The 27,943-nt window shown below is 59.7% G+C and overlaps 2 protein-coding genes across 4 annotated transcripts; one reads left to right on the top strand and one right to left on the bottom strand.

The window, feature by feature from the left end:
- Positions 1–1,335: 1,335 nt before the first annotated feature.
- Positions 1,336–17,599, top strand: ZBTB7B (zinc finger and BTB domain containing 7B). 3 transcript variants are annotated; one of them, XM_087442310.1, is made up of 4 exons: positions 1,336–1,402; positions 1,559–1,659; positions 13,696–14,861; positions 15,269–17,599. In XM_087442310.1, exons 3-4 carry the CDS (start codon positions 13,702–13,704, stop codon positions 15,732–15,734), a joined length of 1,626 nt encoding a protein of 541 aa, XP_087298436.1. In that variant the 5' UTR covers positions 1,336–1,402; positions 1,559–1,659; positions 13,696–13,701; the 3' UTR covers positions 15,735–17,599. The 3 variants fall into 3 exon arrangements, with proteins under 3 accessions (XP_087298436.1, XP_087298449.1, XP_087298441.1); XM_087442323.1 differs by having other exon boundaries at positions 1,369–1,385; XM_087442315.1 differs by lacking the exon at positions 1,336–1,402 and adding an exon at positions 12,075–12,341 and having other exon boundaries at positions 1,449–1,659.
- On the bottom strand, positions 17,561–27,619 carry DCST2 (DC-STAMP domain containing 2). The gene is made up of 15 exons (XM_014791939.2): positions 27,364–27,619; positions 27,031–27,201; positions 26,631–26,732; positions 26,194–26,391; positions 25,806–25,871; positions 25,101–25,314; positions 24,821–24,978; positions 24,082–24,246; positions 23,037–23,204; positions 22,803–22,903; positions 21,763–21,893; positions 21,291–21,418; positions 20,840–20,933; positions 20,594–20,734; positions 17,561–17,841 (listed from the first exon to the last, which is right to left on the bottom strand). Exons 1-15 carry the CDS (start codon positions 27,617–27,619, stop codon positions 17,739–17,741), a joined length of 2,196 nt encoding a protein of 731 aa, XP_014647425.2. The 3' UTR covers positions 17,561–17,738.
- Between the last annotated feature and the right edge of the window lie 324 nt (positions 27,620–27,943).

Here is a 27,943-nt window from a genome sequence, read left to right as displayed (position 1 = left end):
TTTGGGGAGGAGAAAGCGAGTCCGACCCGGTTCGGCCCGGCTGGCCTCGGGGAGCGGAACCCGGCCCGAGGTAGCCGGATTTGATTCCATTCTACACTAGTGGGAGGGGCTCTTTGGGGTACGTAGCGCCGGAGGCCCAGTTGGAAGCGTCCCTCACAGGCTACCTTCCTCAGTTGGGGGGAGCACTGAAGTACGTATCCTGGTCTACCCCAAGCCCACACACATCTTAAGACACGCAGGCCCCCCTCGCCACCTGGATCTCTGAGAGAATCCATGTCAAGAGGCCCCTCCTTCGCGGAGACTCAGTTTCTCCACTTAGGAAACAGGCAGGATGGAGGCGGGGAGCAGGAGCATGAGCGCGCCTCCCCCTCTCCTTTCCCCTTCGCGGACCCGGCCCCTCCCCTCTGACAATGCCAAGGCCGCAGCGGGCACCGGCTGGAGCGCAGAGGCTGCTTGCCCAGGGCGCCGTTCCCTCCCCGCGGGGCGCCGTCACGCGTGGGGAGGGAGGCAGGGTGCCCGCAGCCTCAACTCCCCCCTCCCTCTGAGGGGGGGGGTTGGGGCGTAGGAGCTGGAGCCGATGGCCTGGTGGCTCCCCCTCCCCCTACCTCCCAGGGCCCTGACCTGATTATAGCCCCTCACGGGACCCCTCTCCCTCAATCCCTAAGTCCCCGCCTCACCCCCACCTAGTCTATCTTTAACCTCTCATACCCTTCCCTCCCGAGGTGCTGACCCTACAGAAGCCCCTCTTGGAGAAGTGGGAGCCCAGGATAGGGGTACTGGGTTTCCCGGCCGCGGCGGACACTGCCCCCTCCCCCTTCCCCTCCTCCAGGTTTCAGGCCAGCCCCTCGGCTCCGCCCCCTCCCTGGGCCAAACGCAAGGCGGGACCCACTTGGGATGGGCGGGTGTTCAGGCCAATGGGCGGACAGGGCGGTGGAGTGCAGGGGGCGGGGCGGAGCTGCAGAGATGGGCTGGATGGGGGTCGGGGGCGGAGCTCAATTTAAGGTGGACTGAGAGAGATAGGGGCTAGTGGGGAGAGAGAGAGAGAGGAGAGGGAGGGGGGGAAAGGGACCGCGGCAGGTGAAGGGAGAAAGAGAGAGAGAAGGAGAGAAGGAGGGAAAAGAGGAGGGTGGGAAAAGCTCGGAAAGCAAAGTAAGAGCTTGGAGAAAGGGAGTGAAAAAGGAGGGAGGGACCCATCTGCGCCCTGCAGGGACTGGCTGGACCAAGGGGTTGAAGTTTATGTCCTTATTGGGCGGAGGGAGGGGGCCTGGGGGCGGGTGAAAAACCAGGAAGTGACAGAGGGTGTTGCTAAGGGTTGGGGGGAGTTTGGGGGTGGCAGGGGGCGGGGAGGGAGGGGAGGGATGGGGGGAAAGCAAGCAGGAGGACAGGTGAGACAGCAGGACAGGTGAGGCGGGCCCTGAGGGGGGGCGGGTGGGAGCCAGGTGAATGTACGGTTCTCGGCGGCCGAGGGGGGGGCGGGCGGCAGGAGGAGGCAGAGGGCTGCGGAGGAGGAGCCCCCCAGCAGAGAGCGGCGAGCGACTGACCGCGGCCTTCTGACCAGGACCGGAGCAGGGCCCCAAGCCCCCGGGCCTGGCAGGGGACGCGCTTCTCCCCACACCCTGTGCCTCAGCAGCTCCAGCCAGCGGACCCAAAGGCGGAGAGGTGAGTGTATCCCACTTTTGTCTCCCGGCTCGGGGTCCCCCGGACTCAAGACTACTGCAGTGTCCTTCGTCCGTCCTGTAAGTGGGACCCCCCCCACACACACACGCATGCAGACCAGATTCCCACCACTCCTCTTCCCTGTGCCTTCCCAACACCGCAGGTCTTGGGAATTGATTTTAACTGGGCGGAAAGGTAGAGAAGGAACTACGGCCGCCCCCAACGCGGGGCGGAGGGTCCCCAGAAACTTTCTCTGCACTTCTGAGATCAGACAGACTGGCGGCTCCAGGATGGAGAGAGGGTGAGGCGGCTCTGAGCGCTCCCCCAGTGTCCTTCGTGACTTTAGGGGGAGACCCCAGACCCGACCGAGTTGAGGGAATGGAAACGCTGACGGACTCTAACTAGGACAACACGCTCCCCCCGCCCCGTGCCCCCTGGCGCGGTGAGTTGGATCCGGGCCAGTTGCATGGGGGGTGGGGGGAGCACAGGAGGAGCCGCGGCTTGGGGGAAAGTTACCGGCTGGACTATTCGGTTTCTTGCGCTTCCAGAGCCGCGCTCTCTCTTCGGTAGTCGGGCTCAGCGACAATCTCCCAACGACATAGGACGACCCTTCTCTCCGCCTCCCCTCAATCCCACTCCCTTACTTCAGGCTTCATTCCCGCCGCCGCCTTTTCAAAGCCAGCTCAGGCCCCCAGAAGCCAAGAGCCAGGGTGGGTGACTGGGAAGAATTCTATCTACCACCCGTCCCCCCACCGGCGCCGGCGCACCTGCCCCTACCCAGAGTGAGGGTCGCGACTGTGTTGTAGAACCTACTGTGAGCACCGCTGGCAGAGGGCTGCCATTCAAAGGGGTTGGGGGCGCTGCTTTCAATTTCCAGCTTTCTCTCTCTCCTCCCACCCCACCCCAAGTAAGAGAGCGACGTGTCCCGGTCAGAGCGAGGGGGGGCCAGGAGTGGGGGGGCGGCGTGGGCAGCGGGTTGTGCCCGGACACGTGCCTGCCCGGGCGCCCCGGCCCTGCTGGTGTTTGGAGAGAGGGCGGGTCCCCTGCCCCCCGCCCCGCACAACCCCCACGTATCAAAGGGCGTCTGAGACGTGGTGAGACCTCGGGGCGCCCTGGGGGGGAGCGGGGGGAGCCTGAGTCCGGAGCAGGGGAGGGGCAGAAGGCGCGGGTGCTAGCTGACCCACAGGAAACGAGCGCTGCTGACCTAGTTTGGGACACCGGAAGTGGGTGCTGAGGAGAGGGGGAGACCAGCAGGCTGTCCTGGCTTCCGGGCCAGGTGGAGGGCGTTCTTGAATTGACCCCCACCCGAATGCCTTGGAGACCCCTAGCTGCAGCTAAGAATGGGAATGAGTCAGCGCAGCTATTCCCCCTTCCCCCAACTTATTCCTGGAGGAGGGAAGACAGTTTATCAGGGGCAGGGGGAGCCAGATTGGGCAGTGAGGGGTTAAACCAGGATGAGAACTCTGTTCCCTGAAGGTGTATATGTATGGGGGATGAGGCCTGGAGGATTATGGGGTTGCCTCCTGCTCCCCCACATACACCAACTGGTTTGGTCACCCCTGTACCCATCTGGCACTACTGGGAGAGCTGGCATGGAGTGGGCATTAGTTTGGGAGGGGAGAGTGGGCATAGGAGTGTTGTGCTGGGCTGGAGAGAGATGTATTTGTGACTGAGTATGGGTGGTAGTTAACGTTCCTTCTCAGTAGTGACTGGGGAGAAGGGCAGGGGGCTCCCCCTGGAGCAGCTGATGAAACAAGAAGAAATCTCTGTCATTGCCTCCTGTCCCTGGCCCCCGGGACCCCAGCTCCCCCAGCGTGCCTCTGTTACATGGTTGCTGTGGGCACCACGCAGCCTGCTGGCACCCCCAGACACTGTCCGTTCCCTTGGGTACCATACCCCTCAGCCTTAGCACAGGGGTCAGGCAGGGGTTAATACCACCCAAAAGGGGCTCTGGGGAAGAAAGAAGGCAGTGCCCACTAGGCTCAGGTGTCAAGGAGAGAGGCCTGCTCTAATGGGGCCCTCTCATCACTATGCAGCTCTGGCTGATATGGACCCCAGTATCTGGGAGACAGGTGCTGACCTCTTCCCCCTTCCCCATGGTGCCCCCTGGCACCCAGGGCCCCCAGCTCCTCTTTGGCCTAGTGACCGCCCTGGGAGGGTGCGGCGGGCAGCGGGGGCTGGGCTAACAATGCACCATCGGGCCCTTTGTGTGCTTGCACTTGGCACCCTGGGGAAGGGTGGGGGAGGGGGCCCAGCGGGCATGGGGGGCGGAGCGCCTCTGGGGTGGGGACAGTGAAGGCTGGGGGAGAGAAGCAGAGAATGAAAGCAGGTGGGGAGGAAAGGGAAGTAGGTCAGATAGGGTGCTGGCCCCCCATTCCAAGCCAAGGCTGAGAGAACCAGCCCCTGATACTATGGCTGCCCAGATGGCATCATGCTCCCTGAGGCACAGCCTAGAATTGGACATTTGGGGTCAAAAGTCACTGCCCAGGGGACTGCTCAGATGGAGGAGGCCCAGCCTGGTACTGCCCCCTTCTTGGTGACTGAGAGACTCAGTACCTGGCCCAAGGCAGAGGCCCCAAGATGGGTAGCGAATGGGCTCCAGGCAGGGTGCTGCCCTCTGATAGAAGCCTCTGGGCCTGCTCCGGGGCTTCCTGCCTCCGGCCTGCTTGGTTCCCTGACCTTCTGAGAGTTAAGACTGCCCTGCCACCAGGCCTTGGGGCCTATGCCTGTTTTGGCCTAGGGCTGAAGAGGAGGGGGTGGGGAGGAAGGTGGGGACAGGCAGACGGATAGGACCCTGGCATGGGGTGTGCCCGCCCTGGCCTCTTCCCCCTCCTTCTGCTGAGTAAACTCGTGAGTAAACTTGACGTTTTGCCCGGACAGTTTGAAGTTGCCTCGCCGGCCCCCCCCCCAGTCCTGCCAACACACAGGCGGCCAGGCGCCAAGGCGGGCCTGGGGGACAGGGGGGAAGGGGTTAGAGCTACCGTCGTCTACCATCTAGGGCTTCAGAGGGGCAAGAGAGAGCTCCCACCCAGCCCGACCCAGATCTTGGCAAGAGTCTTGGCTGGGGCCTGTAAGCATCTGTCCCAGAGCCTTGGGGAGCCCAGGGAAAGTGGCCTCGAAGCAGAGCCTCTGCCCACTAAGACCACTAAGACCCTCTGACCTCCACCCCCACTAAGAAAAGGCACCCAGCTGACATCTGGCCTCCTGAGTTGCCACCTTTAATGTCCACAGGTTGCCTGACATAGGGGGAAAGCTACCTTTGGCAAATTCCGCTGAGGGCTGCCCTCTTCATTCTGTCCCATGGCTTGGGGTGGGTGGGAGGCTCGTGGCCTTGGCATCTTAGGCCTCTCTTCGCAGAGGCCTCCCAGCTGCCATGGCCTTGGCCCTGGAGGATAGCATCCTCATTTGCCAGTACGATTCCTTGACCTCACACCTGGGCCTAACCCCACACATACCTCCCTCCACCATACTTCCCATCAGGCCCGGCCCTGACTTCTCCCAACCCCTTCCTCTGCCTGCTAGCATCCCAGAACAGAGGCAGTCTTCAGAGCTTCCCAGCCAGCAAATACCTGTGCCAGATCCAGGGGTTGAGGATGCCCCCACCGCCCCAGGCAAAAGAGAGCGGGTGGCAGGCAAATGGAGCCAGTGACCCCCACAAACACACCAATTTGCTATCACTTGACATCACTAATTCCTCTTATGCCTCCCCAGGCCACCAGAATGGCAGGGGGAAATGCCTTCCCAGTCCCTGCCTGGCCTCGGAATGGGGCTCCACCAGGCCCTTGCTTTCGACCTCATGTCTCTGGCTTCAGTTTCCTTCCTGTTTCCACCCCCCCCCCAACTCCTCCCCACCCATATGCCCCTTTCAACAGACATCCTCTGCTCCTTCCTTCCTCCTTTCCTCCCCCTTTGCCTGGGAGCAGGGGTCCTCTCCCCCCACCATGGACCTCCTGGCCTTTTACCTCTTTAAACACAGTCCCCTTGGAGATTCGAGACCAAGTCCTCTGCTCTGCCCTCCCCACCCCATCAGCGAGGCTCTGGGGAAGAGGAGGGCACAGGGTTTCTCAAGGGAACTACAACTCCCAAGGTACATGCAAAGCAATTGTGGTGCATACTGGGAGTTGTAGTCCTCCTTGATCTCACAATTTGGTTAAGTCTGACAATGTTTCTGGATAAGAGTAAAAGCCAGGACTGGGATGAATTGGAGCATGGGTACCCTCTGCATCCCCCCACCTTGTTCTTGCCATCCTGCTCCCACATGACCCCATGTACCCATGATTGACATCCATCTCCCCTGCTGAGACATGCTACCCATCTCACCTTAGGGCCCCACCCGGGAGATGCCCACACCCTGCTCTGCTGCCCCTGGCAGGGGTGAAATGGAGGGGCCCCATGAACTCCCTCCCTGCCCCCTGCCCTCTAGGCTGGTTCCCTCGCTTTATGGGGATCAAAGGGCAGAGAACAGCCCCACCCTACTCCCTCTCAGGCTGCGGGCACTAGAGCTCTCAGGAATTGCAGGGACTTTGGTGCCCAAGCAAATGCTTGGGCAGGGAGAATGCCGGGAGGCTGGCGCCTGGTGGCAGGGAGAGACACTGGCCCCCACCTTGGGGAGTGGAGCCTTCAATAACTGCTCATTGAGCTGTCCATAGCCTCTCAGGCTCTCTTTGTGTAGGCCTTGACCTGTGCACTGCCTCTTAAGGAGACAGCTTGAGAACAGGGTCTTGGGCCTTATCTATAGGACCTAGGGGCCTGGGCCTGCTTGGCTGGCACCAAGACACAGGGGTGACCCTCCCCCACCCCAGGCCCACAGTTGGCGTGGGGCGCTGGGAGCAGGGGAGTAGGAGGGAGAGGAGGGCAGGACTGCCAGCATCCTGGTGGGTAGGTGCCAACCGGGCCGGGAGCTGGTGAGGGGCAGCAGGCCAGCGGCATTGAGCCAGCAGCTGTTGGGGGAAAAGGGGAGGGGATATTTTAGGGGGCATTTCTGTGGTGCCCTCCACAGCCCAGCAGAAGTTGGGATGGCTTAAAGTCTGAGGGACCTGAGGGTACCCCTCATTCCAGGAATAAGAGACCTCAGGAGTTGTTTAAGTGGGACTTTATGGCCCACCCATCTCTGGGCTCAGAGCCCTTCTGAGTTGCCCCTCAGGCCCAGGCGGGTCCCACCCAACCGGCCAGGGTGGCAGCGGCTTGCGCAAGGGGTGGGGCTCGGCGCTTCCCAGCAGATGCCCCCTCCCGGCTCCTTCCTCTTTCGGTGCCCACAGCTCCCCCATCTGTCCACCCCCCTCAGGCCAGCTCTGTCCCCCTGATCCCCATGGCCATTGGGGGCTGGCACAAGTGCTGCCCCCTGGCCTGGTTGGCAGGGGCTGGTGCCCGGGCAAGGAACTGTGGTATGTGAGTGGGTTTGGGGTGAGGCATGGGGAGGGCGGGGTGCTGCCTTGCCCAGCCCCTGAGGGCCCCAGCCCAGTACAGGGTGGGGAGAATTCGGCCAGCTCCCAGGGGGGCTGAGGGGCCCACTGGGGTCTGGAGGGTCTCCTTGTGGCCCCCTATCATACCACATGCCCTGAGGAGCTGGGACCTGGGCACCTGTCACCCCTGGCACTGACTGTCCAGGGTTCCCCTCCTCCCTCTTCTGGTCACTGCCGTCTCCTGTCCCCTCCCCTCCCTTCTTCCTTCTCCTGGTCCCACCTCCAGGAGCCTCTCCCATTGCTCCTCCTCACCTCTGTCCTCCTGGACTGTCCCAGCTCCTACCTTCTCTACCGCTCACCTTTTTCCCCTTTTAGGACTGAGTGAGGACAGGCGGGGGTGGGTACAGCTGGGGCTCGGGGCACCACAGGCAGAGACTCTAGGCCCTCTCTCACGCTGCCAGCCTTCTGGTAACCCCTCCCTCCAAGCTGGGGGGAGGGGGGACAGCACCCAGAGGGTTAAGGCTGTAGGGGGGAGGGGCTGGGCCAGGTCGTGGGCGGCCCCTTTGAAGGAGGGAGCTGGAGCGGGGAACAGCCACCCTACCTCCCCCCCAGCCCAGCCCTCCCCACCCCTCCCAACCTGCTCCCCCCCAGGGGCCAAGAGGAGTTGCCGGCAAGGCCCCTCAGCGTTCAGGTGAGTAGGCCCTGCTCTGGCTTGGGAGATCAGGCTCCAGGGGAGGCTTGGAGGCCTAGAATTGGCCAAGGGTTAGAGACGGACTGAAAAATGGCCTAGGAAGAGGGTGTCCAAACTTTACTCGGGGGTTTAGAGAGCTGAGGGTCTGAGGAGCTGGAGTGTGGGGAAGCTTCAGCATCCAGGGGACCCAGGAGGACAGGAGAGCAGAAGAAGGGGCCTACAGGAGCCGAGGGATTGCTGGGCCTGGACAGGAGGTTGGACAGGCTGGCAGGGAGCCGGACTCCGGGGATCAGGCTGGGGTGTCCTCTGGGGCTGGGGGGCTCAGGTTTCTGCCGGCGGCTTGGCGGGTGTGGGGTTACCAGCCGGCTCGGTTACCCAGCCGGAGACACTAGGCTGGGGGAGGGGGTGGGCACAGGGCAGACCCTGGCACCTTGTGCAGTCTCTTCAGGCCCTAAGGGGAGCTGGCAGTGCCCAGACAGACCCCGCTGGGAACCCTGATGGCCAGGGTCTGTCCAAGTGCACAGCTGCCTGGCCCAGGGTGGGCACCCTCTGGGGAAAGTCCAGCAGCTCCAGTGCTGGAAACTCTGACGGGCAGAGAGGCCTAGGTCGTCCCCTTCACCCCACCCCACATCCGCTCTCACTGCACCCCCCGCACCCATCCTCCCCAACTGGCCCCCAAATTTTGGTCCTGTGCTTCATTCAGAAGGGGGGCGTGGGTGCCCTAAATGCGGCCATCCCATAGCAAGACCAGGCCTTGGAGGGCAGGCCTGGCTCCTTGATTTAATTCTTCTGCCCCTCTCTATAAGGCGCCTGCGGCGCGCCTGCGTGGGGAGAAGAGAAGGGATGCTTGGAGCAGGGCGAAATGGAGGAAGTGAGAGAGGCTTGAACCAGAGAACCAAAAGGGAAAAGAAAGGAGAGGTAGGGATGGTTCCTGGGAGTCGTAGCGACATAGAGACATAGACGACATAGAGACATAGACGACATAGAGACATAGACGTGGTAGGGAGGCGGCAGGAGCCTGGCAAGGGCTGAGGGAAAGAAAACAAAGAATGAGATGCAGAGAGGAGAGACAAGGGTCAGAGAAGGCAGTAAGGGGACAGAAAGAAGAGGCCAAGAAGAGGGGCCAAGAGTGGAGAATGGCTGACGAGTAGGGGTCCCCAAAGGTAGAGAGGGGAAGGCTGGGAAAGAGCGAGTTGCCCTCATTCCTTCCTCCGCCATCTTTTATCTCCCTCATATTTCCCCTGATGCAGCCTGAGGGGCTGTGGACTAGGGCTGGTGTCATGGAAAGAAAATGTCTGGGAGCACTGAGGTCTCACTCATTACAGGAGTCACAGCACCAGGAATTGGGGATTTTGAGGGAGGAGAGGCTTAACCCCCATAGCACCGGGAAGCAGCCAACTCCCCTTGCCTCCTTCCCCCTTCGTGGCTTGCGGTCTCTCTTCCCCGCCTCGGCCCCCAGGAAGTGTGAGTGCTGGGGGTGGTGAGGTTAGGAGGGGGGAAGCAGCATATGGGGGGATGGGGAAGGCATGCACTAGCTTGGAGGGGCTGGTGTGGGGAGAGAAGGACTCCATGAGTGCCTAGGGCATCCCTGGGCAGAGGACCTCTCCTTTGAAGCCCTTCCAATCTTCCAGGGGATTCCCCTCAGCCCCTTAGCCTGCCTTCCCAACTGGGCAGTCCAGATGGCTTTAGCCCCTGGGCCCTAGAGGCCCTGGGAAGGGGTAGGAGAGGCTGGGGAACTAGGATTCCTGGGTCCCTGAGGACTTTGGACTGGCTAGCCTATTCCCCCCGCCCCCGCCCCGGTCCAGCCACAGGCCAAAGCCCTGGCTTCGTGCAAACTTAGCTCCAAAAAAACAGGAAGAGAACCTGAGGCTGGAGTTGGGGTGGGGGTTGGCGGGGGGAGAAAGGAGAAAGAAGTAAGGGGGAGGGGTGGTCTGCCAAGGTGCGTGGGGCACCGGGAAGAGCCTCAGGTCTCCGTCACCCCTGGCAGGAGGATGTCATAACCTGGTCCTTGTCCATCACCCCAAGCTGCTGCACCTGGAGACGCCTGGCCAGGCCCCTCTCAGGCTCCCTGGCAGAGCCCGGAGGGGGGGCCTTGGAGCCTGGGGAGTGGGGGCTCTGTATGCCTGTGTCTCAGGCCCATATCTATTTTCTCCGCTGCTAATCCTGGTTCCGCCTGCTGCCCCCCACACTAAGCCTCATTCCCCTAATCCCCAGGGTGTGGGGAAGGGGGGCCAGCTTTACTCAGCTGCCCCATTCAGGGCCTCGTCTCCCTGCTCTTCAGTTGGCTCGAGCCAGCAGTGTTGGCCCTGGTGCCCCCAGCCCTGCACTGGACACTGCCTGAGGTCAGCACCTGGAAAGAGTTCCAGCCTCCTTTCCTTTCCAAGCCAGGGCCAGTGCCCTCTACCTTTTGGTTTCTTGGTGGTGGACACACCCTGGCAGGTGCCCTTGGGCACTGAGGGGTGGGTGATAGGGGCTCCCACCTTTGCCCCCCTCCCACCTTTCTCACCCCACCGAAGATGGGGCAGGCTTGACTCAGGGCCCAGTTTCAAGAGAGCTGCCCACCGGCTTGGCCGGTCTAGCAGGCCTGACAGTGAGGGGAGCCTGGGGGGGTGGCGGGAAAGAGGGGAGCGATGGGGCGGGGTCCCCAGTTCTTCCCCCTACCAGGCAAACAGACCAAACAGACCTCTCCTGGTTCCCTGGCACAGCTGCCCCCCCCCACAACCACCACACACACCCATGCCCACAAGGTCTTAGCAAGAGGGGGCATGCCAGGCTGGGTGGGGATGGGCCACCCTCATGGGGCGTCAGGGGGTGGGCCCTCTGGGATGCAGAGGTGGGAAGGGTGCCCACGGTGGGGTGGGCATCCTGGTACCAGTACCCCACCCTGGCAGAAAGAAGGGGGAGGCCTCCACCCCTCCCAGATGATGGAGCGAGGAGTGCCCCCTTGGCCTGGTTGGCAGCAGCATGGTTCCAGGTGGCACCTAAGATGGCATAGGTGCCAGAGCCCTGAGTAAGGGCTGGGGGAGTTTCCCAGAAGCTAGAGAACTGTATGAACACCCTCCCCTTCCCACGTGTGTCCCCTGGCTCTCCCCTCCTTCGTTGCTACCTTGTGGCCATGGGCACTGGAGTTGGGCCTAAGGAGTTAAACACCCACCTTTGCCCAAGCCCTGTGTGAGTTGCGTGGTAAACCAGCCTGAGCCTGTGACCTGACAGCAGGGTCAGCCAATCAGCGCCCCCACCACACCAAGTTGCCATGGAGACTGGCCCTGGGGTGGGAGAAAGGAGGCGGGCTTAGCAGCAGGAATGGGTGGGGTGGGGAGAGAAGGAGGGAGAGGGATGGGGTGAGCCACGTGCCTGCGGGTGCCCAGCTCCCGGCCAATGGACAGTGAGGACAGCCCCACCCATCCCCCTCGGGAGGGACAGGATCCGCTTGGGCCCAGGAGGGTGCCCACTGCTGTTTAAGTGGCTGCTACTGCTGCTGCTGCTGCTGCCGCCGCCGCTGCCTCTGCCGCCGCTGCCACCGTTGCCCACCCAGTTTTTGTTTGTTCCTAAGTCCTGGAACAAACCATTTGTCCTATTGGTTTGTCCTATTTGCCATTTGTCCTATTTGTAAAGTATAGGCAGGAGAACCAAAGGGATCCGGGAGAGCTCCCAGACTGCTTGGCCCCCAGGGAGAGAAGTGGTGTGGGGACTCAGGTGGGAACCGGTGGGCTATCTCAGAGTACCCAGGTGTGGCTTACAAGCAAAGACAGACACGTGGGTGCTGCTCACTCCAGGCTTCTGTGCGAGAGTCCTGGTGTGGCAGTGAAGGTGGCAGGCAGCAACAATGCAGTTCTTGTGTCCAAAAGCAGAATTTTGTGGCCCTTAACTCCCCCAACCCCCAAAAAAACCTTTCCCCGTCAATGGCCAGGGCTGAGCAGCTGTTGGGAGTGGCAGAGAAGACACTGACAAAATGTCAGTGGGACTTGCTCTAAGGATCAGCTAGGTCAGCCTTTACTATTACAGGTGAGGAAACAGGCCTCCTCAGGAAGGGAAGTGACTTGTCCAAGGTCATGTAGCTAGTAGTGACCTGACTCCCTTGGGGTGATTTGAGGGAGGGAGACAGACCTGTGCCCAAGTAGTTTTCCCAGCAGAGGCCATCTGTTTAGTGGAATCTGGCCCCAGGCAAGGCCTTGTTTCTCCCTCCCAAGGCCAGAACATTTATTGAGCCCCTACTGTGTGTCAGGCATTGTGCCACACACGTCACCAGAATCCTAGGAGTCAGGTAGAATTATCCCATATTATAGATGAGGAAAGAGGTTCAGAGATTAAATCACTTGTTTAAGGTCACAGAGCTAATGAGCCACAGAGTGAGGATTCAACTCAAGCCTGGCTGACTCCAGAGCCCAGCTCTTTCCAGGCCCCAACTCTGGCTCCAGTTGCTCCAGACCCACGAAACGTCAGGGCTGAAGGGCTGAGCCCTTGGAGCTTCCACTCCCACCTGCTCCTTGTACAGCTGAGGAAATGGAAGCACAGAGAGAAACGACTTCCCCGAGGTCATTCAGCAAGAGAGTAGTAGAGCCAGGACTTGAAGAAGATCTCCGTACTTCCAGGTCATACTCACTGTACTACCCCTGCCCTGCCACAGCCTTGGGATTGCTGGCAGCTCTGCGCCTTCTGTGGCTGTTCCTTGGAGGGGAAAACAGAGGGTGGAAGATGGCCCCCTGGGGGCGGGTGAGGGGAGGCTCTCCTGACTGGCCAGGAATTGGGAGGGAGGGGTGGCAGTGGTAGCTGAGGGGGGGAAGGGTGGGACTGGAACCTGGCCTATTGGCAGTGGGGGAGGGGGCGGGGACGATGCTTATCTGTGCGGGGCAGGAAGCACCCGCGCCAGCGACACCCCAGCAAAGGGTGGCTGCTCCTTGGCCCCCATGGGGGAGGGGAGGATGTGGGGGGAGGGATGCTGGGAGCTGTGTTTCCCTTTTGGCCTCTAGAAGGGGGGATCTAGAAGGGGAGATGAACTTTTAGTGGGTGGGGGAGGGGTGGGAGGAGGAGGAGGAGGGTGCTGGGAAGCCAAGGCTCTTGTTTGCATAGTGTTTTACAGTGCACCAAACGCTTTAGGGAGATAACTTGAGTTGCCGCACCTGACGTGCCTCGAGCCCACCTTGTTCCAGTGTGAATCTGAACTCTCTCATTGGCCTCTCTCTGGGTTGTGAGGAGGTTCCATCACAGAGACTGTTACCCCACTTTTCAGATGACTGAGGCCGGCTGCCAGAGCCACCTAGAGTCCCTCAGCCAATTCTTTATGAAGACTGAACCAGGGCCCTGGCATCCTCTCTCCCAGTCTAGTGCTTCCTCCAAAGTGATGGGGAACGGGGCAGGTGAAGCAGACAGGTCTCTAGCAAAGGATCAGAAAGTCAGGGCTGGGCTGGCCCCGTGGCTTAGCGGTTGGGTGCGCGCGCTCTGCTGCTGGCGGCCCGGGTTCGGATCCCGGGCGCGCACCGATGCACTGCTTCTCTGGCCATGTTGGGGCCGCGTCCCACATGCAGCAACTAGAAGGATGTGCAGCTATGACATACAACTATCTACTGGGGCTTTGGGGGAAAAAAATAAATAAATAAAAAATAAAAATAAATTATAAAGAAAGCCAGGGCTCCTGCTCCCACAGAGGCAGAATAGTGCACAGTGGTTAGGAACACAGACTCCAGGCCACTGCCTAGGTTTGAACCCTGTTCTGCACTTAACTTGGAAAGTCACTTCACCTGTCTGCACCTCAGGTTCCTTGTCTGTGAAATGGATGATAATCGTTACTTCAGAGGGTTGTGGAAGATTAAATGGGTGTAAAGTGCTTAGAAGAGTATCTGGCATGTAGTCATCCAGCAATAAGTGCTGGCCAATGCTGGTACTCCTTCCCTGGACCCCCTTGCAGGGCTGAGCGCTCCTAACCTCCCCCTCCACTTGACCTTGCAGGAGAAGATGGGGAGCCCTGAGGACGACCTGATCGGGATTCCATTCCCGGACCACAGCAGTGAGCTCCTGAGCTGCCTCAACGAGCAGCGCCAGCTGGGCCACCTGTGTGACCTAACCATCCGGACGCAGGGCCTTGAATACCGCACCCACCGGGCTGTGCTGGCTGCCTGCAGCCACTACTTCAAGAAGCTCTTCACCGAGGGCGGTGGCGGGGCGGTCATGGGGGCTGGGGGTGGCGGGACAGCCACTGGGGGAGCAGGGGCTGGCGTGTGCGAGCTGGACTTTGTGGGGCCAGAGGCACTGGGTGCCCTGCTCGAGTTTGCCTACACAGCCACCCTGACCACCAGCAGCGCCAACATGCCGGCGGTGCTCCAGGCCGCCCGGCTGCTGGAGATCCCATGTGTCATCGCCGCCTGCATGGAGATTCTGCAGGGCAGTGGGCTAGAAGCTCCCAGCCCTGATGAGGATGACTGTGAGCGAGCCCGCCAGTACCTGGAGGCCTTTGCCACAGCCACAGCTTCAGGAGTTCCCAACGGTGAAGACAGCCCTCCACAAGTGCCCCTCCCACCACCACCACCGCCACCGCCACCACCTCGGCCTGTTGCCCGCCGCAGCCGCAAACCCCGAAAAGCTTTCTTGCAGACCAAGGGGGCCCGGGCAAACCACCTAGTGCCAGAGGTGCCTACAGTGCCCACCCATCCCTTGACCTACGAGGAGGAGGAGGTGGCAGGCAAAGTGGGCAGCAGTGGGGGCAGTGGGCTGGGAGACAGCTACAGCCCTCCAACAGGGACTGCCTCACCCCCTGAGGGGCCTCTGAGCTACGAGGCCTATGAGGGTGAAGAAGAAGAGGAGGAGCTGGTATATCCCCCGGCCTATGGGCTGGCACAGAGCGGCGGGCCCCCGCTGTCCCCAGAAGAGCTGGGCTCAGATGAGGATGCCATCGATCCTGACCTGATGGCCTACCTAAGTTCCCTGCACCAGGACGCCCTGGCACCAGGCCTGGACGGCCAGGACAAGCTGGTGCGCAAACGCCGCTCCCAGATGCCCCAGGAGTGCCCAGTCTGCCACAAGATCATCCACGGGGCGGGCAAACTGCCACGCCACATGAGGACCCATACGGGGGAGAAGCCCTTTGCCTGTGAAGTCTGCGGTGTCCGTTTCACCCGGTGAGCACCAGTGGGGAACAGGCTGGCAGGAGCCACGTCATAGGGGAGGGGAAAAAGGAGTTATGAGATCCAAAGTGTGGAGGGAAAGTGATCCTGGAGGGATTGGGGTGTGTGGGGGTTTCCCGAGTGAAGAGAGAGACCAGGATAGGGAGATCAGGAGAAAGAAAGTCAAGAGGGGTGGGTCTGGGGCATGAAAGACTTGGTGTCCAAGAGGGCTGTGCTGGAGATGGGAGGGCATTGTGGCTGGGCCCAGTTCATCTGGGGTCAAGTCAGCAAGGGTATCCTGGGGCAATAATGGGGAACCAAATGGTGAGGACTGGAGTGGGACAAGGCCTGGGAACCTGGCCAGGAGGAGCCAGGGATCCCATCCTGAACATCTCCCTTGCCCCTCCCCCTGCCTGTGCCAGGAATGACAAGCTGAAGATCCACATGCGGAAGCACACAGGAGAGCGCCCCTATTCGTGCCCACACTGCCCAGCCCGCTTCCTGCACAGCTATGACCTCAAGAACCACATGCACCTGCACACAGGGGACCGGCCCTATGAGTGCCACCTGTGCCACAAGGCTTTCGCCAAGGAGGACCACCTGCAGCGCCACCTCAAAGGCCAGAACTGCCTGGAGGTGCGCACCCGGCGGCGACGCAAGGACGATGCGCCACCCCACTACCCACCACCCTCTGCCGCCACCCCATCCCCCGCTGGCCTCGACCTCTCCAATGGCCACTTGGACACCTTCCGCCTCTCTCTGGCTCGATTCTGGGAGCAGTCAGCCCCTACCGGGCCCCCAGTCTCCACCCCCGGGCCCCCTGATGATGATGAGGAGGAGGGGGCACCCACCACGCCTCAGGCTGAAGGTGCCATGGAGTCCTCTTAAAGAGGGACAAGTGGCTGTGCTGGAGCAGCATGGGGCCGGGGACGCCATGCCAAGCAGTGGGAGCGTGCAGGACAGACAGAGCTGGGGTCAGGGGCCTGAGCCTTCCTGGCGTCAGAAATCAGCCCCTTCCCCCCAGAGCCCTCATTCCAGTTCCAAGCTGAGAAGGTTTTGGGGCAGAGACTCCCCAGATTGGGGTGATCTCCCAAGGAGTGATACATATGATATTATGTATATATTTACAGCTCTATTGTAAAGGTGGGGTCCCTGTCCCCAGCTGCTCCTGGGGAGTAGAAGCAATAATGTATTTCTGATTTGCAGGATCCCTCTTCGGCTATGCGGGTTTCTAGGGGGTGGGGGGCTTGGGACCAAAGCCTTTCCCCACCCCCATGCCCCTTGGGGTTTTGGCTGTGTAAGGGGGTGAAGGACTGCCCCTCCCTTCCGAGACCCCTCCTTCCTGGTTTCTGTTCCCTTTTCCTGGCAGCGAATTATGCAAAGGGGGCGGCAAAGGAAGGGTAGGTGGGGGGAAGCAAGGTAGAAGCTTGAAAGACTGGGGGACTGGGCCTGTAAGGAAGGAGCCATCCTAGTCCCCCTCCGCCCTGCTCCCAGCGCTGAGTCATGGGGTCCTGGAGAAGAAAGGGGCGGGGTGGCCTGATTGGCACGCCCGCCCCTGGGGGCAGCGGGAGGGGCCCCGCCCAGCGAGGGGAGCCGAGCTCGGTTCTCCTCCCCGGCCCTCCCCTCCCGCGTCCCCGGGCAGGGAATGTCTTGTTCCCGCCGCTCCCTCCCCGGGGCCAGAGGGCAGGGCGGGCCGGGCGGCGTCCTACCCTCTTCTCCTCCTCCCCACCTCCTCCCCGCCCAGGTGCGAGCCGGAGCCGCCGCCACTACCACCGCTGCCGCCCCTGACTCACGCCGCCCCCGGGCTGGCGCGGCGCAGGGTGTGGGACCGGGTGAGGGGTTGGGGGGAGCCTTGCGGAGAGCCTTGCGGAGAACGGGCGAGCCGGCGCCACCTGGCGGCCATGCCCCGCGCGGGCGAGCGCCCCCGGCGGCCACTTCTTGCGAGCCGGCTTCGCTCACCTCAGCCACCCAGCTGGGGAGCGGGCGCCCCCTTGCCAAGGCAGTGGGCGAATAACATCTTGCTTGGCCGCTGGGAAAGTAGGTTGCGGACCTGTGGGAAACGGATTCTTTCCCCAGACCTTTGCCAGCCGGGCTTCCTGTTGGATCAGGGAGAATAATCCCCTCACTCTTCCTTAGGATTGAATCCACCCCTGTTCTGTACATAGGCTCTTCTGTTGGTCTTGTTGAAATCTAGTTTCAGATTTTTAACTACCCAATTCTGCTGGGGGTGGGGGTATCTCCCCCCCTTCCTCGCTGGGTGCTGGACCCCTGTTTCGGCCTGGGCTCTGCCTTGCACTATTTCCCCTCCCTGGCCTGGCGGCCCCTCCCCCTCCTTAAAAGGGGCAGGTTCAGGGGCCCGGTGCTCTCCCTCCCTCCCATGCACCCCCATGCCCATTTGCACAGCTGCCCAGGTACCCCCAATAGTGGGGGGGGGTCACAGGGAGGGGGTAGCGGGACCAGTCCCTGTATCTATTTAAAAAGTGATGATGTAATATATTGGGGTGGGGGAGGTCGGATTGCCCTGGGCCTCATCTTAGCATTTCAGGTGATGGAGGAGCCCAGGGCTGGGGAGACCTGGGGCCTGGCCCCAGGGAGTGAGGACAATGTGGCCTCCCCCATCCCCCCTTTGCGGCTTCTCCACTCAGTGCCTTAGGGGGGGGGAGGCAATGCCCTCTCTCCTCTTCCCCTCCCCTTCCCCTGCCCCCCACCTCGGGTGTAAGCGACAGGAAGAAATAATAATAATTTAAGATTCACACTCGTGTCCACCTTTGGTTCCTTTATTTTGGGGGGTAGGTGGGAGGGATCAGGAGGAGAGAGAGATGAGAGACAGAGGGAGTGGGGCTTCTGAAGCTGAGGAAGGGCTGCTTTGGGGGCAGAGGATTTCTGAGGTGGTCAGTTGGGCTGAGAGGGCATGGGAATGCTGACAGACTGGGCCTCAGGGAGGGGCTGCTGCCTGTGCGTCTTCTGCTGAGGCCCCTTCTCCTCATCCAGGTCACTAGTGAGGAGAGGAAGGGGGTGGCCCAATCAGTAACATTCTGTTTTCACAGGTGCATTCCTGCCCCCTGCCTCTGCCCCATCTGTTCACATTTGGCTCCTGTCATTTACCAGCCACTGCTGCTCTCACAGGCCCCCAAGGCATACCAGCCCATGGCTGTAGATGTCTTCCAATTTTAGGCTGATGCTGAGAGATGGGTGGGCAATGACTCGCCAAAGGTCACATGGCTAGTAAGGGCAGAACCAGTAGTGACCTTGGTATACCTGCTCAAGGCTCAAGCCACCCCTTCTGGCAACCCAGCTTTTAAGTTCCCTGAGCCCTCTGGAACGTCTGAAAATAAGGCTGTGCTTCCCCTTCAAACTCTCAACTCATCACTACTTCCACTGCCCCGTTCACACTGGAATGCGCCCACTGGACAGTTTTCTTTGTGGTCCTCCCAAGTAGAGGCTGCTTGCCTTTCTCAAACCCCGTTGTCCCATGGCATATTGCAAAGCCCCTGGCTGCCATGGCAGCTACGTGTACCACTGGGGTTGCGCCTGTCTCCCCAGGCCGCTCAGACACCCTGCCACATCCATTCAGGGGGCGGTACCAGACTGGCTGCTTGTGTGGCCCAGCAGCCTCCTCACTGGAGGACTCATCCTACTCATCCAAGTCTCTGGCCTTTCAATCCTGACCTCCTGGGCTATAATGACCTTCACCTCTGCTCCCACTCAGACATCCCCCTCAACCTTGGCCACTGTCTGGATTTATCCCAGAATTCTTCCCCGGCCATGGGAAGAATTCTGTGTCCCTCCTGGCCACTGCCCCTGCTCTAACACCTCATGGAGACATAGACTCTGGACTGTCCCTGGGGTCTCAGCCCCTTCTCTTCCCCAAGGCCAGTCATCTCAGACACTCTTACTTGTCCTTCCCCTGACCTGCCTCGAATCCTGTTCACAGCTACCACCTTTCCCCGAGAAAACCACATAACCATGCACACTGGAGTCAGTCATTACAGGGGATGGTTTTCAACATCATCTGGGCCTTTAACACTAGCTGGAAATCCCTTAACCTCCCCACTCGGCTTCTTTGCACACTCCCCAAGGCAGATATTTCAGCCTCCACCACCCACTCCCTGAAACCTTTATTCCACTCCCAGCCCACTTCTTTGCTTTCTCAGCAGGCACCCTTGCCTCCTACTCCCCAGAGAAAATCGAGGCCACCAGACTGGAGCAGGCTCAACTCTGCTCAGAGGAACATGCTCTCTCCCCTTCTGCCTCGGGCAAGGCCACTCCTATCCAAGGCCGCCCTGTCCACCTGGCCCTGGATCCCAGCCCTCCGGCATCTCTCTCTCTCTTTAATGCTCTCTTTTTTACCTCCTAAAGGCTCATGTCTCCCTATCCTTGTATAAAGAAAAATCCCTTAGTGCTGGGTCCCCTTCAGACTACTCTTTTGCTGTGTGAAGCTAAATCCTACCTCTTCACCCTCAAGCTTCCTTTTTTTAACTATAGCAGTTATATTTTAAAAAAGAATTATCAAACTTCTTGCAACAGCGACACAGAGCCATGTACCCTGTTTCTGTTTCTGAGTCTTCTCTACCAGTCACCCTTCAACCCCTTATGATCCGGTTTTGGCCTTCCCAATGCCATGAAAATGTTCCCACAAGCCACTCCAATGATCTCTCAACCACCGAATTCAATGGCCAGTCTTCAGTCCTCATCCTGATCATCTCACAGCATTTAATATGCTTGGCTGTCTTGTATTCTTTAGCCTCTTCCATCCTTGGCTTGTGATTGAGCCCCTCAAGGTTCTGTCCCTGTCCCCTTCTCCTCTTCTGCCATGCCCTCTGCCAGGATGAGCTAGCCCATCCTCTCTTACAGTCTCTAAGTCAACAACCCTAAAAAATACACCTCCAGCCCAGAGCCCTGCCCGTTTCTAACTGTCCCCTGGGCGTCTCCAGCTGGATGCCCCATAGGCACCTCAAAGTTCTTGAACTGGGCCATTCCTCTTTCCCCAGAACATGTTCCTCCTCTCACCTTAATACCTGCTGAGTCCCAAGCATAAACTTCCAGTCATTTTCAGCACCTCAGTCCTGGGGCCATCACCAACTTCTCCTGAACTAAGACAGCCTCCTCTCTGCTCTCCCTGTTCCTGCCCAGCCTCTACTCTGCCTTTTTAGCTTATTGTCCTAAAAGACAAATACGAATATGTCACTTTCTGACCGAGGGTCTTCAGATGGCAAGTAAGGCCCTCTCCCATCTCTCCCTAGCTTGACTTCCCACCTCATCTCCCAAGTGATTCTCTGAGGTCTCCACCCAGACACACACGCACACCCCCTCCCTCAGGCTCTCCCTCCTGAATGCCTCACATTCTCCAAGCTCATACAGGCCTACCCCCGAATCTCAGTCTAACAAACCACCAGGTTGCCCCCAAACCCACCTCTTTTTTCACCTCTTCTATGAAGCCTTCATTAATATACCCCCATCCCAAATTGGTTGCTCTGTGCTGCCCAGAGCCTGCTTCACCCCTTGACTGGGGCACTCACCACACTCTTGTCACTTATCTATTTGATGTCACTCTCCCCGACCATTCGGTGGGCTCCTCCAGGGTGGGGGTGTTGACACAGAGTAGGCGCTCAGCAAACCTCCATTCCCTCCCCTCCCGTCATCTCTGTCTCCAGCTCTAGCAGAGGACCAGGCACCCAAGAAGGCCTTCGTAAATGTGACAGAACATGCTTGAGCCTCCCAGGCCCCAATTCCTGCTTTCCGCTCACCTGAGCTCGGAGCTGGACTCCGATGTGAGGGGCCTGTCCAGCTCTTCTTGGAGCCGTTGCCGCAGTAACCACTCTTGCTCAGGGTCCTTTCTTCGAATTGCAGCCAGCCATAGCTGGGGGCCCTCCTCGTCACTGGAGTCCCTGGAAAAGTGTCCCATCTCAGTGGCCCACAGAGGTCCTGGGGGAGGGCTGGCTGCTCCCACTGCCCCCACTCACTCTAGCCACCCCATCTCGCTGGAGACTCACAGCTCCAGGTCCAGTACCCCCTGGTAGGAGAGGGGAGATGCACACACGGAGCAGGTATTGTCCAGGAGGTGGAAGCAGGTGAGGCAGAAGAGAGCTGGAGGAGGTCAGGGGGAAGGAGGTGACCTTGAGTTCCCCCACCCACCCACTGTGCTCCCCAGCTCTTAGCCCCTGCCTCCACTGGGAGGACCGTCCTTGTCAAGCAGTGCAAGCTAGGGAATTGCTGCAATGCCACTTGCATATGAATTCTGTTAGCACAAGGGAGAATTAAGGCAAACACGAAGACAATGAGCTACCTGAGGGTTCTATGTAAACGAGAACATGCACAGTAATGAAGGGAGGGGTACGAAAGGTGAAGTACAGGAGAAGTCCATAAAGGAAGGACCACAACTGATTGTCATATGCAAATGTGGTGAGTCCCAGCAGGGAGAGGCACACTCCCTGGGAGTCTCACCTTGGCAGCCGGGGGTACTGCAGGACACAAAGTTCTCCGTGTCCCCCTCATCCTGGGGCTGCCCACAGCCCAGGCAGTAGGCCTGGGGCTGCCAAAAGTGGCTGATAAATGGAGCCAGGCAGGAGCACCTAAGGAGGGGGTCCCAGACACTGAGCAGGCCGGCCCAGCCAGCATAACCACCCCCATCTCCATTGCCAACCTCCAAATGACAAGTAGGCCTTCCTGCAGTCTAAGCTCTATCCCTCTGACTCTGGCAACAACCTTCAACCTCTGTCTCCCTCCTCCTCCCTGCACGCCCCATCCCTAAGAATTCTCATCCCTAATTCTCCATCTCTGTGCATGAATGGCATGGAATGGGCACCCTCTTCATCCAAACCTCTTGACACCTAGGGAGGACAGTGATCCATTCTGACCTCTGGCTTTTTCTGTCCCCTCCCCCTCCGACTCCTATAACGAAGGGCAGTGGGCTCACCTCCTAGCCAGCACCTGGAGGGCACTCATGTGGCCCTGGTCAGCTGCCCGCCGCCTCACTGCTCGGTGCAGGGCAGCCAACATGTTGGTTCGGCGGCTCAGAAGTATGTTGTAGAGGTAGGAGATCCTCTCCTGGTGGAGGGGGGATCAGGGATGGGGGCCCCTTGATCTCGTTTCATCTGCCTGGAATGCCCTGTGCAGCCATCCCCACTCCCTGCCTTTGCCTTCTGTCTAACTCCTGTGAATCTCACTAGGCTTGGCTCAAATGCCCCTTCCTCTGGGAACCCTTCTGGACTTCCCGAGGCGGAGCTACCCATGCCCTCCTCTGGGCTTCCACAGCACTTTATTCATTCCTTAATAAAAACACCTTTTTAACTGGAATGTCTTGTTTTTTTTGTGAGGAAGATCAGTCCTGAGCTAACATCCATGCCAATCCTCCTCTTTTGGCTGAGGAAGACTGGCCCTGGGCTAACATCTGTGCCCATCTTCCTCCACTTTATGTGGGACGCCGCTACAGCATGGCAGGACAAGCGGTGCGTCGGTGCGCGCCAGGGGTGCGAACCCAAGCCACCAACAGCAGAGCGCACGCACTTAACCGCTACGCCACAGGGCCGGCCCCCAGAATGTCTTGTTAAAAGCCTGTCTGGCCTGCCCCGAGACCGTGAGCTCCAGGCTGTGACTGGTTCATCTTGAGGCCAGCACAGTGACTGGCATACGGTAGATGCTCAGGGAACGATTCGGAAATGAGTAAACAACTAGTGAGCTTCCATTCACACCTCAACATGCCAATATGGCCCCACCCCCCCATGGTTTTAACAGAACTTGAGAGCCAAGCTCTGTCCAGGAGCCCTGCCCCAAGAGGCCCCATTTCTCCTGGCCCCATCTGGAGTCCAGAGACCAACAGTCCGGGTCATATGCTTTGGGATTCAACCAGAGGAGAGAGGGCTGGGGTGCTGAAGGACTCTAAGCTCCCCCAAGCCAAGACAGTCACGAGCTTAGCATCCCGGGGAGGGGGACAGGGACTGGCTGTGGACCCCTCACCTGCTCCCGCAATGGGTAATAGGAGGCACAGATGACCCGCCGCAGCCGACTGACATAGTTGCCAAACATAGTGACAAAGAAGCATAGGCCATACATGGTGCCTAGGGACACACAGGCACAGTAAACCACTGCTGGTGGGCACACAGTGCCAGCCACACACGCCCTCAGCAGCCCGTGCCCCTCATGCCCTGAATGGTGTCTATCCCCCAGTGCCCTCAGGGGCGTGGTGGATACCGATGACTATGTAACCAGTGCTGTCGGGCTCCGAGGGACGCAGGAGGCAGCGCCGGGACAAGACGCTGATGTTGCCTTGCTGCAGGACATCAAATGCCGACACGAGGTCACGGTAAATCTTCCCGGTGTAGCCGGTGCCTTCCACGGTTATGGATACTAACACAGGGCCTGGCACAGAGACACCGGGTGAGGGACGCTTGTGCAGTTGCCTACTCCCCCGTGCAGGAAAGGCCACCTTCTGGATGGTGGAGAGTGGAGCAGTACGGTCATAGGGATGGCCCCATGCCCTCAGCCAGGGGCCTTAGATGCCCTAGGCACCTTCATGGTGCCCCAGAACCTAACCTCAGCCCCTGGCACCTGGGACTGGCTCCATGGTCCAGAGCTGGCTGACCCTGGTGTCTGGTCTGCCTGCCTAGGCCACCAGATCTGAGATGATCATTAAGATCAGGGAGTCCATCTCCTGCCTCCACAAGACCCAGAAGCATTTATTTTAAAGCATTTGCTAAGCACTGGCTGTGTAACAGGCACTGGACTAAGTGCCTTATTGAATGTTTGGGTTTTTTTTTTACTTTTTCTGTTGAACCTCTGGTACACAGGATTGGATTAATTCCGTGGTTCGTGGCACACTCTCAGTCAATGGTCTACCAGGCGCTGAACACACGTGGTCTCATTTACTCCTCAGGGTGACCCAGAGAGGTTGCTACCATTGTTGACCCATTGTTCAGATGAGGACACTGAAACTCCGGGAGGTTACGCAACGTGCTCAAGGTCACCACCTGGTAAAGGGCAGAGCTGGGATTTGAACCCAGGCCAGTCTGACTCCAGAGCTTGTGTTGGTAACTACTCTGTGATGGTATAAACTTGCACTGGACGCAGGGGTTACCAGGCAGAGGATAGACTTGGAAGAAGGGGCAAAGTCAGGGGCTGGTGAGTAACAGTGACATGGGGACAGTCAGGCAACATCCCAGGATTGAGGAGGATGGGGAGATGCAGGAGCAGGCCGGGTGCAGCGGCCAGGCAGGCTGGCGGAGGTGCAGGTGCTCACTACGGGCCACTATCTCCCCCTGCAGCTGGTGCCGGGCCAGGTCGAGCACCCAGAAGACAGCATAGTCCAGGAAGACCAGGAGCAGCACGAGGAGGAGATGCCGAATAAGGTAGAAGGTCGCTATGATGTAAAATATCTTCTCCCACCGGGACAGGAAGATGGAGCCTGTGCAGAGGAGGGATGGTCAGGAGGATGCTCCCCAATTCTCCCACTGATTTTGACCCCCTTGATCGAGCCAGGGCCTGTTTGCCTATGTGGAAGATGTGGAAGCTATGACGAGCCCTGGGCAAAGGTGGGAAGCACTCTTCATGGGCAGGGGCTCCATGGCTAGAGATGGAGGCCCAGCATCTCCACCTGGGCCCAGTGGCCCATTTGCAGTCTCCAGGAACCCTTCCTCCTGGGGCATCCCTGATCCTCTTATCTCGCCCCCGCCTCACGGACAGCCCCCACTTCCCCCCACTCCCCTGAGCCATATCCACTCCCCACCCATCCTTCTCTCTCCTGACACTCTCTGTCTGCATGCCATGAGGGGCCCTACTTTCCTCAGACTGAGGGCTCCCCAAGGACAGGGGTGTGTCTCCCCACAGCGGGAAATTTCCTTAAGCTCTGTGTTGTCTCTCCTCTCTCTGGCCCTGCCCCAAGCCAGGCCTGTGCATGGGGCTTAGGGTTAGGACGGTGGGGTCGGGGGAAGTCTTGGCCTCCCTGAGGGTCCCCGTCTCCCAGTGCTCGGGGCCCTCACCCGGCTGGATGTAGTGTCTGGCCTCGTGGGCACTGAGCGGCAGCACCGTGGGCAGTCCCGCCATGGAGCGGACGGCCTCCATGCGCAGGAAGCGGCTGGTGATATAGATGTTGTCGTAACTGTCCCAGTTCAGGTAACAGTACCGGTAAAACAGGGCTCTGAGGGAGCACATGTGAGGCCCCTCAGCACTCCTGATCAGACCCCACAGGGCGGCACCCTCCCCAGTCCCCACTCCCGCCCCCAGATTCTAGCCAGCCAGACTGTCCCTGCAGCCGCTCACTGGAGGTAGAGCAGAGTGAGCAGCAGAGGCGTGGTGTAGCCCATCAGAGCCAGGGCCTCGCGGACACGGTACAGCTTCATGCTGACAGCCTCGTGGAGGTCCAGAGCTACCTGGGACAGGCTCCGAGAGGCATTGAGATCCACAGAGAAGTGGTGAGTGGCTGTCACGTTGAACTCAAACTCTCGACGCACCCGGTTAATCAACTTCATCACAGCTGGGGTCAGCAGATCCAGGGGAGAGGTGAGCAAGGCGAGTTAGGAGGGGGCGGAGCTGCACCTGGGTGGGGGGGGCCGGCACAGCCCAGGGGTCGCACAGCTCACATACCAGCCAGGAGCCCCCAGCGTTTGGACCTACAGTGGACTGAGGAGGGGACAAAGCCTCCGCAATCTGTGCCATGGCCACTGCACGCCCAGCCCCTGCATTACCCTCCATAAAGAAAGACCTCACAGACCTCCCCTGGGGCAGCTCTGGACTTCCTGCTCTGAAGTCAAGCTTTGGTGAGGCGCTTCCCCTTCGCATGGCCTCAATTTCCTAATCTGTACAGCATGGACATTGGCCTGGGTAACCTCCTGAGGTCCTTTCCTGCTCCTGCATTCTCATCCACAGACAGGGAGCACTCCCAGGATGGCAATGGCCATGCCAGGATGAAGGAGGGAGGCCGTCCAGGAGCACAGCATGCGGCAGGGCTAGGAGGGGATCACTCACGGGTGCCGATGGTCTTGCGCAGGAAGGGTTGGATGTACTTGGGGATGACGCAGAACACCTGGACCACTGCGAGCCAGACACTGAGTGTCAGGAGGGGCAGAGAGAGGCAGCCTGTCTCTCCCACCTCCAGGGATCTCGTTCTCACAGGGCCCTCTTGACTTTTCGCTTTTCCTACTGGTCTCTGCATTGGCTCAAAACCTTTTGGCTTCTCCCTATTACCCTTCCCCCTACATTGGTTCCTCCCTGTCTCCCCCTCACCCCATACTGGGCCCAGCATCCTTATTGGTCCCATTTCATTACTTCCTATTGGTCCCCTGGGTCTGCCTTCCCAACTGACCCCTACATTTATCAGGCCCCCAATCCTGCCAGCGAGCCCTGGCTCTCTCACCGCTGGCAAGTCCACAGAGCACCAGCTTGAAGGGCATGAGCACGTAACACAGGTGGTAGGCTTGTGGTATGACCTTCATGCAGTTGTCCTTGGCATCATCGAAGACCCGGGCACACTTCAAGTAAGGGTTGCCCAGCTCGGAGTTGCACACGTCACCGATGTGCAGGAGCCAATACCACACATTCCGCAGGACCCTGGCTGGAGACAGCTGCGGGGTTGGTACCTGGGGCCAGAGTCCCACAGCATCTTCTCAGGGGGTTGGGGAACACCAGGACGGCACCCAGAGCTGGAGAGGTCTGGTCAGGGGCCTGGCTGTGCTGTATCCAGTGGGGACTAGTCAGCACCCAGGAAGGGCCCAAAAAGTCCTGGACAGGAGTAAGAGTGAGAAGACTGGGGGAATTTTGCCCCCCAAAAAACAGACATACTAATGTGCTGACCTACGTGCTTCACGCCATCCATGATTGACCGGAAGAACTTGCGGACCCGGTCAGCCACCTCTTTGGCCTTCTGGGCAATGGCTTTAATCTTGTTCAGGGCACCTGAGAGGCAGGAGGCAGGGGCACTGTGGGGTGTCCTCCTCTAGAGGCTGGTTCTCATCATTGCCTCTGGGTTAGGAAGTGGAGAGGGGGCTGCCACCCAGGACATAAGAAGCTGGAATGCTTGGGTCTGGGAGATAATTAATCTGGTGCTGGAGTAGGCCAGAGAGCAAGGATAAGGGGGTCTAACTGGGTGCTTTGAGGTTAGGGCCCAGTATCAGCAGAGAGGATGAAGCCAGAGGACTGTAGAACACACAGGACAAGGGGGTCATGGGGGTGAGTGGGAGATGGGGGGCCTTACTGACAAGGGGCTGCTTGGCCCGCTCCAGCATTTCAGCGGTCTGGTTCAGGGCCAGCTCTGCCCCACATGCCACGGCCTCACTGGCCCGGGTGAAGTTGCGCAGGGTGTTGGCACAAGGCCCTTGCAGTACCAACCCAAAGGCAGCCACCAACAGCAATGCCCGGCCCTGCTCTGGGGGAGACAGCTCCATCAGAACCAGGACCCCAGCCTTGCTAGTGGCCGCATATACAAGTCTCTCACAGAAGCTTTAAGACTATTTCCCTCAACTCGGCCCCTCCCCCAAGATCCCTCCTGCCCCAGGCCCTGCCCACTCCCCCTGGGTGCCAAGCTCACTGGAGAAGGCCTGGGGCAGCAGCAGGAGGACTGTGACTCGGACCTGGCGGGAGAATCCCATGCCCAGGCTAAGGAAGGCAGCCAAAGTGAGAGTGCCCACCAGGCAGCCCCAGGGGCTGTGCCCTTCCACCAGGAGCTCCAGGAGCCCATAGGCTGTGGCCAAGGACAAGCCCAGGGTAAAGCCCCCCACGCTGCGGACCACAGCCCGTGCCATGCTCGGCTCTTCAGCCCCTGAGGGGCGCACAGCATCCTTCATGACTTTGGCTGTGGCTGCTGAGACCAAATGTTTGCCTGTCTCCAGGAGATGCTCACTAGGTTCTGTGGCTCTTAAAGGGTCCTGGAATTTCTCATCACATTCTAAGGTTCCGGAGGGCTATTACTGTGTATATCTTGGAATTCCTTACCCAGTTGCAAAGACTGGGGAAGGGTTATGTAGGTCTCTAATCTTCTTCCCCACATCTCAGAGCAGAGGGATTGAAAGACACAGAGCTCAGATAGGCTGTGGATGAGGCAGAGGAGACAGAAGCAGAACCTCATGTCTAAGGACGTGCTTGAGGAGACTTCTCGGATGTGACAGGGT

This window comes from Ceratotherium simum, chromosome 2, assembly GCF_057802395.1.
Source record: "Ceratotherium simum simum isolate JZ-2026a chromosome 2, ASM5780239v1, whole genome shotgun sequence".
NCBI classification, from domain to species: domain Eukaryota; kingdom Metazoa; phylum Chordata; class Mammalia; order Perissodactyla; family Rhinocerotidae; genus Ceratotherium; species Ceratotherium simum.
The sequence above is the reverse complement of the archived record's forward strand: the minus strand, read 5'-3'. Positions and strand labels throughout refer to the sequence as shown.